At 41.3% G+C, this 20,078-nt stretch overlaps 1 protein-coding gene across 1 annotated transcript in view; it reads left to right on the forward strand.

The window, feature by feature from the left end:
• The window catches only part of NPSR1 (neuropeptide S receptor 1), a 61,617-nt gene that overhangs the window by 22,016 nt on the left and 19,523 nt on the right, over nt 1–20,078 (forward strand). The window contains exon 3 of the mRNA XM_065629515.1: nt 19,690–19,793. Within this exon, the coding sequence (XP_065485587.1) occupies nt 19,690–19,793 (104 nt within the window). The remainder of the gene's footprint in view (nt 1–19,689; nt 19,794–20,078) is intronic.

A 20,078-nucleotide genomic window follows, 5' to 3' on the forward strand; every position in this document is an offset into this window, starting at 1 on the left:
TCCCATTAGTGTACATATAAAGATAATGATGAGCTCTCCAAATTTGCTGTTGGAAGCAAGAATGGTCATCCACTTAAAAACCCTGTAATGACTGTTATTTATACAGCCTACTTTAATCTTACAAATGCAGGAACAAGATGTCCATGATTCATGGTTTGTAATCAATGCAATCACAACCCACTAGGCAGACATCCTTAAATGAGCATATTTCAGCCTGTTGTCTTTGAGCAGTGGTCTTCAGAGCCCTTACAGGTAGCAAAAAACCACTCTGCAGCATAGGTCCAAGTATAGAGCTGAGGTCCCCACAGGCAAGGAGAATTCATGAAAAAAACTCTTTTATTTCGTATTTACTGAAGGTACAGCATCTAAATACTGTACTAAATTGTTCCAGAAGGGGTCAGTTTCTGTGTTCATCAGCCACAGGTGGTCAGAGTGAGATTTTAAAAGTACCGAGTGATATGAACTGTATCCCATCTGCAACTGCAATACAGCAGACAGACTCTCCTAGCTTGCTGATAGCTCCAGTACCAATTTCAGTGTAGGATGTGGTGATGTGGGTTTTTTTCCACATTGCACAGGACCACCTGGGGCCCTGCAAATTTAGCAACGAAGATGAGATGCCTTCATTTCATCTGCGTCTCAGTCACTATAACACTCTCAAGCCAAAACCTTTTTCAACTTCTATTTTGTGGAACCATAACATATTCTCAGTAGAGGTGTGGATTGCCGAACAAAGAATTTGAGACTTTCCTTATATAGTCTTTAGGGACTTCATAGGCTTTAGTCCACAAATCCCCCTGCTTCTAAAGCAGAGAAAAACTAGCTCAAATTCACCTATACTTAGTCAACGTAATACACAATGATCATTCCTTTGTAGTGTACATGCACATTTAAAATCACAAGCGGCACCAGACTTCTGTTCCTAAGCCACCCAGGAGTGCCTGTGAATGCCATCCCTAAGGCCTGAGCATTCCCACAATGGAAATAATAATATTAGTGGAACACCTTGTAACAATCCTGTCTTCCAAAATTCACCCCAGATCATACATTTTTAAACTAAGACGGTATCAGTTGGTCTGTTTGCTTTTCCTGGGTAATAAGTTACTTCTGAAAGGATCAAAAAATGATGAATGGACTTTAGATGCCCTGTCTTTATACAAACGCACCATCTTCTCATTTCAACAGACACACAAAGCCTAAACTTGATTCCACTTCCCCACCTACAGATTTCCACATAGGAGATTCACATTTACCATTATTATTTTAAAAGGAGCTGTCATTATTTCAGACCTTTGCATATGCATGCTGTTCCTGACTAGACAACTATGTGACTAAAATGAAAGCATTTCCTTTCAGTCGGCTTTTGATAGTAGCCTTTTCCCCCCTCCATTTACCGTCAATGTAATTTCTTTAATCCTGTGCAGAGACCCACACTGTGCAGCTAAATTACTGCACCATCACAGCTCTGCTGATACCAGTAGGGCTGTCTGGAGATTATAAATGTTTGCCTAGCCGACTACAGGACTTTTGAGGGCTGCAAGACAAAAATGCAATGTGGTCTGGGCACATGTGCTGGTGAGACCATACGGTATTTGAAAGAAACAGCAAAAAGCACAGTGACATTCTAACCTTAGTAACTTTTCTAGTTAGTGTAGTAAAATGTGAATTAGGCAAATATCTTCAGATACTTTCCTTCTCTTATAACTGGGCAGTTGAGTACTTTGGTGACAACCTGCATTTGGAGATCTTTTGAGCCAAAGGGATTTTAATCTGTGACCTTCTTCACCTGAAGAAGTTACTGTTATTGGGAGCATCACATCTTTGGCCTTACACAGCATCATTGTCAGCAGGGAGGGTGGACAGAAAATGCTGTTAGCTTCTTGCCATGTGTACAGAAGTAGGTCTAAAGAAAGCATACGGCTCGACATCAGTCCCGGGAAGCAGAATGGGACATAACTGTCATAGAGATAATTGGATTAAGTTTCATGACTGCATTCTTGCACACTGCTATTCATTTTAGGGATTATTCATGACATCTATTTTAGGCGCCTCACTGTAGGTATGTAAGATACAAAGTGACTTTCCCTGTGCTCCATTTATAGCCAATAGAGGAAAACCGCTCTCAGCTGTCTTTAAGTTTCACTGACTTGTACAGAGGGATTCGATTCCTAATTTAGATCCCTAAAGTTGACTATATAAATCCCTCTGGTTTTCTTACGTCACCAAATATGTCAGGATTACTATTCATCTTTGACAAGTAAGAACTTAATCTTCCACCATTTCCATCAGACCTCATGAGGCTCTGACTCAAAACCCACCCAAAGTTTTACAAAGAAGGTACTTCTCAGTAGTTTTTTTATTTATTTACTTTTAAGTGCAGCATGGCATATCAACATATTACCTGATAGAAAATGCATTATTATTTCTTTTGTGCTCAACACTGTTCCTAAAGGGCTATCTCGAATTTGTCCAAACTTTTCTGGGCTTTGCCCAAAAGACAATTTATTCAAGTGAGGTCTGGAAAAAAAAGTGTAGCTTAAATGGCAAATGTTATTTCAAACCTGTTCACTCACACTACAGCTGCATGACTGATCTTAAAGGAGAACCTTTGCAGTGCAGGTAACTGCTGTGCCCTGCTGCATTAGCAGGAGGAACAATCTCAAATTCCTGAAGAATGCAATGCGAGTATGGATGCATTTCATATACACATAGAACAAAAAAAAAAAAAAAAAGGTTTTGTCCGAAAGGAACCTGCATGTAAGTCATATATTTCTCCACTGCTGTTAAATTAGGCAGGCAGTAATAAGAAAAAGAGAAGAGTGAAGACCTGCTTAACAAGAATAGGAATAGACAAAATAGGATGGAAATTACATCTGGACAAACCCCCAAATATTTCACTTCTGAGTCACACTTTTTGCTACTTCTTAAGGCATAGGGATAACAGCACTAAAAAGCAGAAACAGATCATGCCAGTTTCTTAGACTGGAGAGGTTACTGACAACGAACAGAAACAATATTTCTTACAAGATGTTTGTACTTTTATTGTAAACTACCAAAAAAAAAGATAGACAAAATATTGTCCAAGCATGACAGAAGACCACAGACTAGAAGTGGGGAATAGGTGGTTTTCAGAATGAGGAAACAGTGTGCTTTGAAGCTGTAGGAACCTGAAGAAATATGACAAAAAGAGGAAAGGGTTGACTATTTCCTTAAAAAAAAAAAAACCACACCACGGTATTCTATGTGTCTGTGTGTGTAAATATTTTTACAAAGTCATTGATGAGCTGCAGAAATAATGTGAACAGCAAAAATCAGATCGCATCCACTGGATGTACCAGGACAGCTCTTTATTTACTGGGGTTTTAGTATAACCTTAACCGTAGAGATGAGTCCCACACCTCTATATTTTCAGATTGTGTTGTTCTATGGATGGATATTTTCTAGCCTTGAATGGAAGAACTGATTACTATCCATTTTGACTTCCAGCTCACATAGGCAGGGAGAAAACAAGGAACTGATGCTGCATATGGGAGGAATGGAGACCCACCTTAGAAAATTGCTTTCCCAAGCTATAGAGATAGGGATTGTATAAACACTGGGTTTCTAATGTATTATAGGATTGCTGGATTACTGCTTTGTTATTACTAAATCCAGAAAAACAAATTAAGGTATATTAAATATGGTAATTTCATACTCCTCCTTAGGAAATTGTCTCTCCAGTGATATCTGGTAAGTCAACTGAAATCCAATAAATATCATTTGTTGCTCAGCCTTCTTTGTTTTAATGAAACACATAAAATATTTAAAAATCAAGGGGATGTTCTCTCTTATTTAAAGTCTTTACTCAAGAACTGCAAGGCCGTGGCTGTCAGTAGCAAATCCCCTCTAAAAGGCCTGAAAAGCAAAAGTAGCTTTTTCTGCCAGCCCTGGCATGGAATCCAGTACCACCACTTCTGAGGCTGGCTTTGTACATAACCCCTGAAAAGTGAGAGTTGCTAAGTATTTTTTTATCTCTCTAGGAGGAGGATACCATGTCACCTCTTCCATCTTTCATTTGCAAAATCAATTCAGATTTGAGTTTCTGGATTTCCCTGACAGAAGCACATGCAGGCACACAGGAAGCCTGACACATTTTAAATACTGGGCTCGCTAGGTGGCACAGCCCATTTGGAGTAAGCCTCACAGTACTGATATTCATCTCTGATGAGTATTTACAGCTTTGTAAAAACAGCTTTGTGATACTCAAACTCCCTACAAAACAGGAAATAAATTTCTTTGTGTCAAAGAGTTACTAGTGGCAAATCTCATTGCTCTAAGTCAGAAACTCTCATGAAATTTTAATGCACAGAAGAAAACACAGCAAAAAAAAGCCCCAAACCCCACCCATCTGAAATCTTTTCTTTGCAAAGGTATCTAATATTAATAAGTGTCAACCACATCAGCTGCACATCAATCTAGTTTCTCTGAAGGGTCCTCTCATAATATTATGCTGCAAAATCTTATCTCTCTCAAACACTGAAGCTTCTTAAACAAAAAAATCATTAGTGAGTTCTGTACCTTTGCAACTAGGCATAAGTGAAGACTGTCTAAGTCTCCCTGCATGGGTATGCTAGCACTTGTAGCTTGGCAAATTAACTGGAATAGGAACCCCACAACCACAAACATGGTTTTCACCAAATACCTTCCAAGTGTCCTCTTCACCTTCTATGCAGTAAGTAAGCTACCAGGTTTTGTTCAAAATATTGCACCCTTTACACACTTCAGGTGTTTCTGAAAAGCTCTTTTTGTCTCTTCTGCAGCAAAAACTTGTTCAAACAGAAGTTTTGAGTTTCGTGGGCATATAGTCTCTCAGATGGCAGTCATCTCTTTGCAGTGTGGGTGGGCCAGATGTTCAATGTTGGCCATCTTCTGAGGCCTTGGAGCAAAAGGGTGTCTGATGGAAAACTGCGCGAAAACATTTTACACTGTTTCTAGGGGCAGGGATGTGGGTGTATGCTACCTCAGGTATGGATTTTCTGTCAGCAATGACATTAAAAACACGTATTGCACTCTGAAGCTAGCTTACTGTAAGTGCATACTGTCTTCAAAGGCAGGTAGCATGGAGCAGCTATTGTGCTTAAATTTAGATTTCAGCCCGTTGCCTATTACATTCCTCTGGGTATGGTGAAAACATAAACTGCATCACTGAAAATAACTTTTAAGTGCTCTTTCTGGAAGGAACACTCACTCTCCTATCTAGACCAAAGCTGTCAAACTATTAAATGTCAACATTTAGATGTGGGAGTGGGTGGTGAGGAAGGGAGCAGTGGAGAGGAGGAAAACAAGACAGTACAGTTTACTCATTACAAACAGGAAAGTATGTTCCACTAATGAATGAAAAAGGGAAAAATAATTTCCCTTTAGGGGGAAATCATATGCTAATAGAGAAATTGTGATTTGGGATAAAGATCTTGAGGGCAACTGAAAAAAGAAATAATACTTTGACAATTTGATACTGGCTAGATTTGTGACTGTTGTCTGTGTGAAGGTCTCAGATATTCCAACATATTCTTCAGCCTTAATAACTGTGATTTATGGAATGATTTCTTAGGCTACAAAACCCTATAGACAGTATAAAGTTAATAATTAGTTTACAGCAGAAATCGGCAAGATAGACAAAAGATTAAGAGAACTGCAGCAAACTTTACATCAAACAAAATCCATAATGAGGAAAAAATTACACTGAACCCAGGGCAGCTGCCATGATGGGAAGGATCCCCGGCATGCTAAGAGGTTTGGCAATACTCATTTAGCTGCTAAAAGCTGCAGCGTGTATTGTTTCTTGCCTCTGCTTGGGGAAAGCTGCAGGCCACGTGCACAGGGTCTGATTTTGAGAGAAAGCACATCCTCAGATGAACTCCCAATTCTTTAGGTAAAGGAGTAAACTTAAATGTCTGAACATCACATCCACGGACGTTACTGAACAAGGGATGACCTCAGGAGAGGGGAAGACAGCTACTCAATGCATCCAGAACCTAAAGCAATATGCCACTTCTTCAGTGCACACAAAGGATGTCTTTAAAATAGCTAAATCATTATTTTACCAAGTGAAGCACTCACAGCACTTGTGCACCGTAAGCCCTCTTTCCTATTGTGGCCTTCACAGCTCTCCAAATGCTCTGATTTTTGGGACAGAGCTCACGTTAGCAGGTGAGCCAGAGCACCTTTGCAGGACTGGGCATGTCCAGAGCCCCCACGGTTTGGGAGGAGGCCACTCATGGGTTCCAGGGAGACGCTTCAGCACACTCTGAAAAGGATCTTTTTGTATCCGGGAAGAATATAAGTGCTACCTTCCTGTCATTGAGCTCCCCAGAAAACCACACTCAGACACCCATCTTGAACTGGAGGGAGAGTCAGAGTCAAATCAAACTGGTGACTGACAGGAGAGCAAAAGCTGTCAGCTGGAAAGCCACAGCACTAACTCCAGCAGAGCACATCTCAATATATTACAATGCATTAGAAGTATTAAAGCACTTCAGATTATGTAGTTTAGAAGTTACGAGCACAAAGGGCATTTGCCTTTTAATAATGTTTTTATGAGCTGCCTGAGTGGTTTGCAAGCAGTTCAATATCCACTGCTGCATACTATTACTGCTGCGTTTTCTAGCAGACTCCTTAGGAAACACAAGAAAGAAAATGACTGTGATCAAAGCGAAATTACAATACACAATTGCATTTCTGTGAACGCTCTATCCAGATAATACAAATAGACTGAAAAAAAAAAGACTCAATAAGATCCATCCAAAAAACAAAGCAGTGCTTCCCAAACCGTACCTCTTACAGGTATGCTTTTAAATAACTCTGTGTTACATGGTTTGTGATGTCAATGTAAATTTGAACGGATCTGGAAAAGGAAATAGTTTTGAGTTCTTTTATTGGACCTCTTCGTGTGCAGATAATGTCACAAAAAAAAATATTTTGCTCTTGCTTAGGACCAATTTGATCATCCTGAAATGTCACAAACGAACAGACTACCTACTCTTGCAGGATAGCATTATGCATTCTCATTTGTATTTCCAAATCCTTAAACACCCACTCATTAGTATATCAAATACATTTTCAAATAAGTGTTTTGGCAGGTTAACATTGTTTTCAGCAAACAATGTTTCCACAATGCATTTCTTGCGCTTTGCAGAAAATGTTCTTGAAAAGGTAGTGATGCTATAAATTCATCACATTGCTGGATTTATACAATATGTGGCTTATGTTATCAGTTTCTCCTAAGAGATTACTAAAAATATCCACATCCTTTTTTGTTTGACCATTCATTGCACCAGAAGTGAAGAGAGATGCTTTGATCTGCATGAAGCTTTTCCCACAGAGTTATAATACATTTTTGGTGTGAATTGTAAATAAATACAAAAGTTCATATTCATTCATCGTTTTGGAAAAAATTCCAATTTCAGAATAACTCTGCTAGGATGCTGACTGAGAGGATGTAGAAAAGGCCCAAAGAGATTGATTTTAGCTTTTAAATGAGAGTTGTTTTTTACAGTCTTTACACTCACCAGTCTCACTGAATTAACTGCAGGGAAACCCCAAATTTCTGGATATGCTTTTCAAAGATACTCAAACCACCTTGGTCAGGAAGAAAAGTCAGACATTTTGAAAAAAGCTAATTTCTTTTATGATTTTAGCATGCCATGGTTTCAGTTTTAGGCTGGGATTGCGACCTCTACACAGCTGCTGGCTGGCTTAGCCCTTGAACCAAAAATCACATCTCACCCAAAGACTCTTCACAGTGGTGGGAAACTTTGACTCCATTTTATCAAAGCTCTATGCAGGTCTCAGGAGCAACGTGTGCCCTCATCTCAGTCTCAGGCTGAATTCTTTGTGATTCCAGGAATGAGTGTGCACATCCAGCACTGTCAGAGAGGTCTGGCTTGGCCGCACCAACAAACACCTGATGAACCAGGTCCGTGCTGTGCCACAGCCCACAGACATGGTGTCATGGGTGGCATAAGCACATCCTTTATTTATATCGGTAACATGCTTTGGGAAATCAGAACAGCAGCATCTCTAAGTCTGGCTGGCAAAACATTGGTCCTGTTTAGTGTATATTTTCATGAATTACTTTCTTCAAAGCAACCCATGTTTTGGACAGAGAAGAGTGCAAGAAGAATGGTTGGTTTTATATTCCTGTCACACTCGGCACACACAGCACGGCACAGGGAAACGAGGAGGGCAAGAGGTAAACTCAGGGTTTTCTTTGGGGCCCCAGAACAAAAGCAGACCTTAGGTTGGCTGTTATTTTGATAACTTTTGTTGTGTCCCGGTGGAAGCCCTGAATATGCTTCGTAGATATACTCGGCAGCCAACAGACTGAACTATTTATTTTTTACATTGACAGCAGTCAGCTTTTGCTGTGTCAATTTATGCTGGTTTATAGGAAAGCTGAATTCTTGTTTTGACAGCTACAGAATTGTTCTGTAGTCCTGAAGGACCGATTATGGTTTTCCTACCTTCAGCCTGTTTCAGACATTCAAATCCTAATGACAGTCGTGCTACATTTTTTTGTTGTTTGTTTTAATAAAAGGTGCTTGACAGCCAAGCTGCATAATCCTTTGGGTCCACATTTCAGCATTAAGGAGGGAAGTGGATTTCTTTCTGAATTGCCTGGAAAACATGTTGCCTCTAAATTGTATGGATTCCTGTTTGATTTGCTGCAGAAACTACAGGCAGGATTGTCACCTGACAGAAGGGACATTTATTTTACAGTTACTTTATGTGAAAGTTTGACTTCTGTTGATAAATGAAGGTAGGCGTGCAGAATTTTCTATTTGGCTTCTTCATATGCTGGTGGTAAATGTTGACAGACAGGTTTGCACGAGCACGGTGCTGCCAGCAGTGTGGCTGTAATGACTATGCTTTACTTAGAATCATCGATTAGGATCTCATTAGCTCCTGTTAAAAGACATGACTTTAAACTTTTGACATTAGGTGTACAAATACATCGTTAACACCTCTTAGTCTATCATCTGTACTGCAGCATTTCTAATTGCAATTGAATAGAAATTATGCTAGAAAGAGCCTTTGCATGCACTAAAAAGCACTGAAACAAAAAGGCACATTAAGAATGGATTTTTTTCCATTCCCTTCTTGCATATTGAAGCGGTGATATTTATTTATGATCCTGAGATAGATTGTCTTTATGCCACCAACAACAGAAGACTTTTTCTTTTTCCCATCTTTCCAAAAGGCTGTGGGACAAAACACCCAGCATTTTCATGCCACACTTCCTCATCTGTTGATCTGTACAACCCGCATTCATCTACTTTACAGGTTTTCTGCCAAAAGTCACTTCCTTAAACTACATTGTCTAGCTCAGGGTTGTAGGAGTAGTTAGATTTATACAGTCCTAAAATTACATTCAGCCTTCTGAAGGCAACCGCCAGGCTGATGTTGCCCCCGGTGAAAATTATTTTGATACCCCTGGTTTAGCTGGTTACCACATGCTTACAAAGGTTTAACAGAATTTATGGAATTCGGGTCAAAGATATCACATAGGGTACTACAGAGACTTAGTTATTCTATTAATACCAAATGCTCAGAAGTCCATTTTGGCCAAGTTCATCCCATTTATAGACTGAGATCTAGACCATACGTTATGAAATATTCAGCCTATTCTGGCATTGCAGTATACTTAATCGAAAGCAGCTCAATATACATTTGCATGAGCTACCTTTTCCACATGATGATTTTACAAGGCAATTCCCCAACGAATCTTACCAGTATGCTTTTGTTCATGCTATCAGCAAATACCAGGGGAGACAAAGCAGGTACAAAAATTGTTCTACCGTTCTGTAATTGCAAGCCTAAGGTTGGATAAAAATTGAACTGCAGCATGCAGTCTCACTGCTTGAGCACCATGGGAATCTGATTCACATTTGCCGTGAGGGGGGAAAGAAGGCTTTATTCTTACCATTCCTACCTAGATTTAAGTATGTACATCAACTATATCTGAACCTACTTAGACAGGATTGTAAGAAGTGCAGGTATTTGGTCACTATAAAGACCAGGATGCCTGTATTATGCCAACAGAAAATATTCCCAGGATAGGCCACATTTTTTAGATGAGAAAAATAGTAGAGCTGTTGTTGTGCCCAAAATATGAACATGCAGTCCTTAAAATACTTGAGATAAAGAGTTGCCGAAAAGGATGAGTAAGAGGATTGAGAGGAAATAACAAAAGAAACTCTAAAAGATGTGAAAGGACAGAATTAAAATGGACATGTTTGGTACTTGATACCTTAGAAGATATATTTCTTCTTGAACATGTTAGAGGTACAGGCATCACTTGAAATAAATGAAAAGGCAAGGAGTTACAAATGGTGTGATTTGTGTGTCCTTTAAGAAGGCATGTATTTATTTTCCAGTGTGTAGATATGACAAGCTGATTCACAAGATCTTGTCTTCTGCATTTACACTAACTGAGGACGGCGTCCGCTATGCAGGGTTTGCCCCCGCACACTGCTTATATTCTTTTTACGTCTTCTGTTCTGCCTGAAGGAGAGGAGTTAAATTAATAAGTTGCATTTGAAATATCCCTTCACAACAATTTAACAATAGTGATCAAACACCTTTGCTGGCTTAACTTTGACTTAGATATTCAAGTATTTGTAAGCCATATGTTCATATACCTGAAGAAGCTTGATTCCTATTTCGAACCCTACAGCCTGTCATGGTTTGATTGCGGGGTGACAATAAAACCGTGGCAGATGTATCGTTAACCCTCTCTCCCCCATCTTCCCCCTTTAGCCCTCCCTCTCCCCACTTCCCACTAAGGACAGGCGATTGGGAGAAAAAGAAGGACAGAGAGAAGAGAGTTGGAAAAATTAAAAATGTTTTACTAACGCTACTAATAGAAATAGAGAAAATAATACAAAATATACAAAACCAATCTTGAAAGTCCCGGCAATGGCTCCGGTAGGTGTAGGGCTGGCACCCGAAGTCCTGGACTGGACTCTGCAGCCAACCGGAGCTGGATTCAGTCTGTCACTGGGCCTCAGTTCACAGGGACAACTCGCAAGGTCCTCTCCCAATGTCGGCCATAAGGAAAAAGGGACGAGATCCTCGTGATCTCCCACTTTTATATGAAGTATGACGTGAATGGGATGGAATACTTTAGTTGGTCAATTTTTCAGTTCAACTCCTGCTTGCACATCTCGTGGGATGCATCATTATCAATGACCTTGCATTCCATTGCTGTGTCTACCAAAACATGTACCTAACTTTCAGGAAAACTGCAGTTAGTAAGAAGACTTTAGCTGACAGGGAAATTCACTAAAAGAGAAACTTGTTTTTAACAAAACCAGGACACAGCCACAGGACTCAATATGGCAGTAATCTTAATTATGTTTTTTGCAGGTTTGCCATTACTTGTTGTGTAAGCAGGTATTGAAACTCTTTGTCCACTCTTCAAACCCCAGTGTGAAACTCTATTCAGCTGATTCTATATAATCTGTTCAAAAAATTTCTCTCTTTATGCAGAACTTCCCACTAAGCAACTGCATACGACAAAATAATGTTTGATATAGTAGACCATGCTCCCATCCATGTGTAAGTAACGCAAGATGGGAACTTTGTCCTAACATTCGGAATTATCATCAGCTTCATGTGCCCCCACACACTCCTCCTAAGAGGAACTGCCAATCTCAAACCAAGGTATTGGCAGAGGTCTGAAGAAGGGGACATTTGAATGGAAATCATTTGCCTTTACTTTCCTGGCTGGTTCATGATATATCACGGTTTTACAAGAAAACAATTCTCCAATCGGTTCTTCATCTTTGCGGGAGGAACTAGTTTTTCTGAATGACTGAAGCCATTGCTGATGTGGATGACCTGGTATCATAAGCCAAGTCCTCCTCCTTGCACACTCTCTCCTGCATTTGATGTGCCACTGCTGTTCCAGTTGTCCTGCCCAGTTTTGGCGGGTGCTGTGCTCCCTCCTGGAGCACTGCCAGTTCAGTCCAGCCTCCTGTGACCCTCCAGCTGTACTTCTATGACAAGGGTGGGGTGGGAAGGAATGATAGGAAGAGATTTATTAATAAAGGCAAATTAAAAAACAAACAAACAAAAAAACCCCAACCTTAATGCCCTTCACAGTGGCAGGGCATGTTGAATTTTAATTCCTAGGGACCTGCTCTCCAGATCTCTTGTAAACACTGTATCTTAAGAGGTTAACATTGCACATTACATGCTTTTCTCAGCCCTTAATCTTTTAACCTGGATGAGCTCTGAAGTGAGGCTGGACCCTAAATACATCCACCCTTTACCACATCTAGACTAGCAGGGCCTGCCTCATCTCAAGGTGTGGGGACTTCAGAGCAGAAATGTAAGAAATGCAATAAATAAATAAAATGCTCACCCAGTCACTTCCCCTGTCACTTCCTATGAGCCAGAAAGAGAAAAAAAGCATCATTACTTCTGGCAGTGCAAAAAAATCTGCATAGCTTTAACAGGGAACTGAACAGGTTTCTCAACATGTTCAAGTGGGTTTTGTTTCATCCATTACATTTTGTGTTTTGCTCCAGGCTGCCAGGCCTGAAGGAGAAAACACACAGGAGTGGCATAGTACACATCGTTGGTACCTGTGGCAAACTTGCTGCCTCATGTGTGCTCCAGCACAAGCACAGCAGCAGAACAAAGTGCCTGTGGGTGTGCTTGCTGGTTCCCCAGGAAAGCTTAGCGCACCCTGAATTTTGGCTCGCACTTCTGCCCACTCTCCCAGGGATTCTCTGGAAAAGAGCTGGCATCCTGGCACCGCCTAAGCACAACCACATCTGCTCCACATCAGCACTTTTAAAAGAGTTAAATTCAGGGTGAGTGGGTTCACAGCAGCTCCTGGGGGTGCCAGCCGTCCCCCCCATTGACCCCGTCTCCAACAACACGCCCAGATGCTCTGCAATGGCGGAAACAACCACAAACTCAGACAAACGCACCGGGAGGGGTTGCAAAGAGGACGAACGGGCTGTCAAAGGGTGAAAGTGTGAGGGTGGCTCTGGCTCCTGGGCCCTTGGCACCCATCCATGCCCCACATGCAGCCCCACGCGGCACCGCAACTGCATGGACAGGCACTGCATGGGGCTCCTGGGGGCTCAGTGTTTTAAGAACTAAAATGCAATCATTTTTAAAGGCATCTTCTAGGTATCTTGCGAGTATCTTGTCTTACAGGTGCCCATAGCAGGTACCTACTTCATCATCAGCTGCTGAATGAAAGAAGAGGGCCGGGTACATTTTCTAGCTAACATGGTCACAAAATTATTTCAGTGGAGCGTATACTTGCAAAGCCACATGCGGTGTTCTCAGTCAAAAACACAAACTAAGGGAAGAATGAGAGTAAGGATGTAATGAAATGAGCTGCAGGGGTGTCTGTGGGAGGCAGGGCAGTTTCTCCTGCTTTCTCTCCCTTGTGCCTGTCCTTGAGCCAACCTGCCACTTCAGGAGCCCTAAATAAACTTTAATTCAAATTGCTTGTACCCTCAGGTCTGTAACAAAACCAGCTAGGGGTTTTACCAATTTGCAAGGCAAGTTCATGGCACTGACTCTTATTAGTTGACAGCACATTGAGACTGATACAGAGCGGCAATGGCAGAGCAGTGATGGCAGCCTCATCACTTCAAAAATCAAGAACAAAACCTTATTCCCGTAATGGAGAAATGCCATTTTTGTTTTTAAGGGTGTATCACTCCTCCGCAGGCAGGTGTCAGTAAACTGCTGCTTCTGATGCTGCCAGAGGATATGCTCTTTGGGGAGTGGTGAGTGATGGGAAGGAACATCATGAGGTCCAAAAAAAATGAGCCACGTGAAATGCTCAGCCCTGAGGAGGAACTCGCACCCCCTGTCTTGCCTTACAAAATGTTGCCGCCACTGGGGTGCCTTGTGCAGCTTGGTGCCATCGACAAAGAAGAACAAAACATCCCTCATTAAAACAGAATCATTCTGTAAGTGACATGGAAAGAGGGATGCAATTTCAGTAAGAGGCACAGCTTCACCAAAAAGTCATGGCTCACTACATCCAACTTAATAGGACTGCTCTCAGCAGGGAAAAAAATATCAAACTGCAGCTGAGATGACATGTGGAGCTTTTTAACCCACCGCAGCTTACCAGCAATCTGCTCTCCACTTCTGACACAAAACATTTTCAGCATCTTTAGGGTAAATGTCTTAAGGGAAGAATGGTGTCAGTACTAATAATCAAATAATAAAGATATTCTCTTGTGGACTATGCACAGATTTTTGCCTTAACCTCCTTAGTTGTAACAAAAGAAATATCCTAAAGTCTGAACAAGGTACATCCCTTTGGCAATGCCATCAAGTCAATGAATTTCTATGAACACATTAACTGAGACAGTTGTAACCTGTCTCTATTTCCATGACAGATCACTAATTACCTCCATTTGTTTTCTATAATGGACTTCCATCTTTGTGGAACGTATTTTGCCATGAAAATTTTTCTCACAGCAACAGTGAGCTCGTGTTCAGATTTGTCCCACTAAGGACAGTGTTTTCTTTTTCACATTTTTGTGCTCGTCAGTCATACGAGGCAGCGCCCACCACCCAAAGCTGCTGCAATCATCTCCTGAACTGAATGGTTCCTGTGCTCAAATGCGCAGAGGCAATGCCTGCACTCAGTCATGCCCATAGAAAATCCAAAAGGATTTTGCTGAGCACGATGGAGATTGGGGTAAAACTGATCTTTAGGGCCCAGGATTTTCACAGGTTGTTTCCAAACCTGCCGTATTTCCCAGCCACAGATGCTGTAGCAGTATATTCAGCATGTTTCAGTCTCCTCTAGGAACAGGATGCTGCTTCTTCTCAGTCATCGTCTTGGTCTTTTTGATAAATGCTGTTTAAAAATGCTGCATTTTGAAATGCTGACAGGTTTGTAAAGGCAGGTGTTAGTTCTGCCTATAAGAACTGGCTGCAGCCGTGGTGGCAACAGGCAGCTGAAGGGTTGTAGAACTGCCTGCTTCATGTTCCCAGTCATGCAAACCCCAACATTTTCCTTCCCTCAGCACCCCAGGCAAAGCCCTCTTTCCTACCTACCTCCCTCTACTTTTTCTTATTATCGAAGTCTCATGGAATTTTTCTTTTAGATTCATTTATAGAAACTCCACCTCCCCTCAAGAGCAAGCTGCAACATCCCCATCACACTAGTGTTGTTGTCTTCTCTTCAAAAAGTAATAGTTTTGTCTGCATCATTTAGTGAATATGCATTTGGCTTATGTTGAAAGTCATAAACTATCACTTCCTGGTATTTTTATTTTCTATCGAAAGAGAATATATGCCATTAATTGATTTTCTGCCTATTTTTCTGAGGAATTAAATAAGCCTATAACCCCACAGTTGCCTAGCAATGCAGACACAGAACCACAGTACACTCACCACTTCTTGGTAAAAACAAAAATGAGTAATGTTAAGAAAGCAGTGGCAATGACAAGCTTGCACACAGTTACAAGTGAAGGCAGATTAGCACTGTTTTCGGGAACAAGCTTGGTGCCATTTGGCCCAGGAACATTCATCAGTGAAAGAACACACGTATCTAATGTGCAAGCCACCAGCTTAGTAAGTAGCAGTGAGGATACCAGCAGTAATGAGTACATCAAGGGTTTAGAGCGATGAAATGGCTATATTGGTTTCCTATACTTGACATTTACCACTTAGGACGTCAATGATGTCATTCAGTGACACACATCAAAGTGTAGGCTTGCCAAAAACAACCAGGGAATGTGTGATCTGCTGAGACCACGTTGCTGAAATCATCTGACTTCTAAACACTAACCTCTGCTACAGAAATTCAAATTACATGACGAATGTGAATTTCAAGACACTGTGATAGTGGCTGTAATTGCACCTGAGATGATACGTGGGTTAGGAGGATTCATCTACCGGTGACTAAAGCTCTGCTGGTAGTTTGGGATCTGTGTATCAGATTTATGGCACTGACACACTGGGACTTTGTGTGAAAGGGGGCATGTAGGCTAAAGCAACGTTGTGAAGGTATTAAAAACATGAAGTTTAATTATTGCAGCTGTGATGAGCAGTAAGATAATAGAATAATGAGCAGTATATTCATTGTCTGAATCACTAATAATATTTTGCACCAGGTACTTCTGACACTGGAGGGGGGAAGACACAAAGTAAGAAATGGCCTGTTGGGACATTCAGGGCAAGAAGTGGATACGATGCTGCATGTATGCTTAGCACACAGGTAACAAGTTAGCTGACTAGAGAGGGAATGATAGACACGTAACAGAAAATGATGCACAGAAACAATGGGTTAGAGTGTATACAGTAGGGAGCAGTAGCACAAATTCTTTGTCATAATATGTAGGTTTGCTGCATTTTTCCTGTGTGCTGGTTGGTCACCTGCATGAAGCACATTATTTACTTGGTGGACCTATGTAAAGTAAGACCTGCATCTGCATGACAAATCCTTTAAATGTGTGCACTTGGGTCAGACTGAGAGAGTCTGGTCCTTTGAAGAGACAGGATAAGAAACACCCCTCGGAGCAGGCAGTACAAGAAAAAAGGAGTGAGAAAAGCTGGTCTGATACTTGGTAGGATCGAAAAGTTGAGAGATTTCTGAAACCTGCAGAGGGCATGAGGACATTGTGTGGGAGAATGTTTCTACAATTAAAGAGTACTGAGAAATCTGGCTAACTCGGTGCACATGCACAGCTGACAGCATCTGCTTGGGCACACGTGTGTTGTGTGCGGGGGCATGTGCTTGGAGCAGTGTGTGCTGGACTCTTCGCAGAGACTCAGAAACTCGGCACAAAGAGCTCCTAAAATGTACCACTGGGGGAGAGGACCTGTGGCTGCCAGCACAAAGCAGCTGTTAAACCTTGCTTAAAAGCCTCCACAGTCACCTGAAAACCTCACCCAAAAGCTTTCAAGGGAAAGACTGTTCCCAGTTGTCCTTAAAGCTCCTGAAGTACTTCAGGCTATAGCTATATGATTCTATGATTCTATCTTGGTAGGTAACACTGTGCAGCAGGAACAGACCTGTAGCATGATGAAGATAGAGGTGATGTCCACACTGTGCATTTGGCAGGGGTGGGATCTGCTTCAGCCAAGAAAACCCTGCCACGGTCCCTCAGCCTGAGCGCTGGCTGGAAGCTGCATGTTGTGAGGTGCATGAGGGGCACCCCTGGAGAGCACCTTTGGGTCAAGCATCAGCTGAAGCGAAGGCTCATTCCCCTGCGGCTTCTCCATCACATGAGCCAGTGAAGTGGAGGCCATTGACAGGTTAAAAAATGCACTCCAGATGCAAACTAAAAAGCTGGTGTGGGTTACGCTAGAAGTGTGTTTCTGGGCCCGCCCAAATTGCTTACAACCAGTAAGCAGCTCTGGACCTGGTGGAGACCACCAGGACACTGGCCGTTCTCTCACCTCACCTGCAGGATGCACCTCCAGAGCAATCTCCTCATGCATTGGAAACAGATGGCAAAATGGTGGTGAGAAAAGAAACACGAGGAGACAACAGAGGTGCATTCCCTTCTTCTTCCCTTTCCTCTAGACAGCACTAAGAATCATAGAATCATGGAACAGTTTGATTTGGAAGGGACCTTCAAAGGTCATCTAGTCCCATCCTCCTGCAATGAGCAGGAACATCTTCAACTAGATCACGTTGCTCAGAACCCTATCCAGCCTGGCGTGGAATGTCTTCAGGGATGGGGCATCTACCACCTCTCTGGGCAACCTTAGATATGTAGGAGGGAGGGCAGCCCCCGCACCTTCCTCCTCTGGAGGGAAGCTGGATCCTGGTTTACCACCTGCTTGGTGGATGCTCAAACCGTCAAAAGCTGGAGGATACCCTGAGGTGAAGTTCTATTGATGTGCATTACTTTGAACTAATTCATATTTCATTACTGGAGAGAGAATATGAATCAATAATTCAGGAGTAAGGAAAGGGGAAGAGCTGTCTTTGAACCACTGCTGAAGGATGTGTTTCACTTTTTGAAACTCTTAAACTCTCTGGTTTCTTCAAAGACCACCTTAATTATATACACGTGCAATCTTTTCCATAAAGTCTTAAAGCCACTATAGTCATCAAAAGAACAATCATCCTTTGTCCCTATCACTCTGATCAATGAACAACATTTAACACCAGGTTTCAAACCATGATTTTCTGTTGTCTTGTGCAGGTGTGAGAGCAGAGAATGCAGAAGTGCTGGTTGGAGGGGCCTTCTGGATGTCACCTCTGATCCAGCCTCCCTCTGGAGGGAGGGGAAGAGAGAAAAGCGAGAAAATGAGTCTGGGAAATACCAGGAGAGGAAAGAACAAACTAGAATTAATTGAATGATAAAGTCATGAGGAGGGAGGCAATGTAGTTACATGCAATGACAATGATATTTCTGTCCTAATTTCATTTTGAACTGAGCCTTGAAGAAAAAGAGGAGATAAAGGATTACTGATACAGAAAAAATATTCCTAGTTTTCCAGTGAAGCAAACCAAGTTGCTTCTTCTAAAGCATTAAGCTGAGATTTCAATTTCCAGCTAGGGGTATCTGGAATTTCTGGAATTTCAAAGGGTTTAGAAGAAACTCATTTTGCCAAACCCATATGTGCTTGCTTGGAAATACTGGTACAAACTGTTTATTGCTAAAAAAAAAAAAAAAAAAAAGAAGTTGGGAAATTGTTGAAATATCTTGTTTCCAAAAGCACACATTTCAACCCAGAATCTTCTGATATGGGGGTAAGAATGCCTTTGTCACGATAAATTTTAGCGATGATTTTTGAATGCGTAAAATGGTGGTATCAAAACAAAACATTTTACCTCACCATTCTAAATTCTTTAAAAATGGATTGAAGCTATTTCTTTGTATTACATGTTTTTGTCCTGACAAATTGCACAAAATGTTTTCCCAACCTCCGCTCTCCCTTTGTGGTAATCTGTGCAAGAGGAGCAACATGCTGTGTTTCTTGAAGCAGCAGAACACTGGATTGACGCACGTTTTCTTCGATGGACAGCACTTCAAACATTTATCCTGTCCTACAGGGAGAGAACTTTTCTATTATCTTGGTTTTAAAGACAAAACTTAATATTGCCCATGTGTACAATAGCGGTACCAGCTTTTGCAGTTTCTTTTTAAAACTTGCATCACTATGAGCTCTCATTTGTTCAATAAGAAGCAGAATAAAGGCTGGAATATCTCCTCAGATTTTCTCTTAAAAAAAAAAAAAAAAAAAAGATAGCCTGAGGTATATTTAGTTTGGTGAATGCAGACTACAGGAGAAGTACAGGCATAAGTAGGTTAACTTTAAGCTGACAGGGCAGGGTTAGTCATTAAATAATTAAGTTTGCAAATAAAATCCTGACAAAATTTCCACTAACTTCAGCAGCATTTGGATTTCACCCCAGGTGCTTTCGCAGGAGATGTATGTCTTTTTACAGCGAAATAAAAGACAAACTAAAAAAGAACATTAAATAGTTCAAGGCTGGGATCAAGCCAACACACTTAGACACTAACCTACAGCTTCTCCAATGTTATATTTTATCCACACTTGACTGACCGGGCATGGCGTGGCTGCCCTCAAGACTGGGAGAGCTGGTACATCCCAAATGTCATACCTGCCTTTGTGGCTCACCTGCAGCCACGTGTTTCCTTCTTTTAATGCTTCTTCAGCTACTTTTCTTTGCAGATTCATTCACGGGACTCATAAACATAATGACGGACATAATTTGGCGCTACACTGGAGATTTCATGGCTCCTGATATCGTTTGCAGAGTCGTTCGTTATTTCCAGGTATAGAAACCTTGTGCTCCCCTGCATGCCCAAGCTTGCATGGCTTTGCGTGCTCACAGCAATAAACCCTGACAAAAATGCTGTATAGACATTTTTGTAGAATCAGAAGTGCTAAATGCGAAAAGTGTTCACTTAAAGTTGAAACACTTTTAATTAAAGCATATTAAATATTTTTATTTCAAATTTTGTGGACAAGATAAAGGAAAAAGGTCTGGGTGAAAATACAAGTTGGTTTTTTTTCTTTTTTCCTTTTTTTCAGTAAAATTTTTCAAATAGTTTTAGTTC

Source organism: Caloenas nicobarica, chromosome 2, assembly GCF_036013445.1.
Source record: "Caloenas nicobarica isolate bCalNic1 chromosome 2, bCalNic1.hap1, whole genome shotgun sequence".
Classification (NCBI taxonomy): domain Eukaryota; kingdom Metazoa; phylum Chordata; class Aves; order Columbiformes; family Columbidae; genus Caloenas; species Caloenas nicobarica.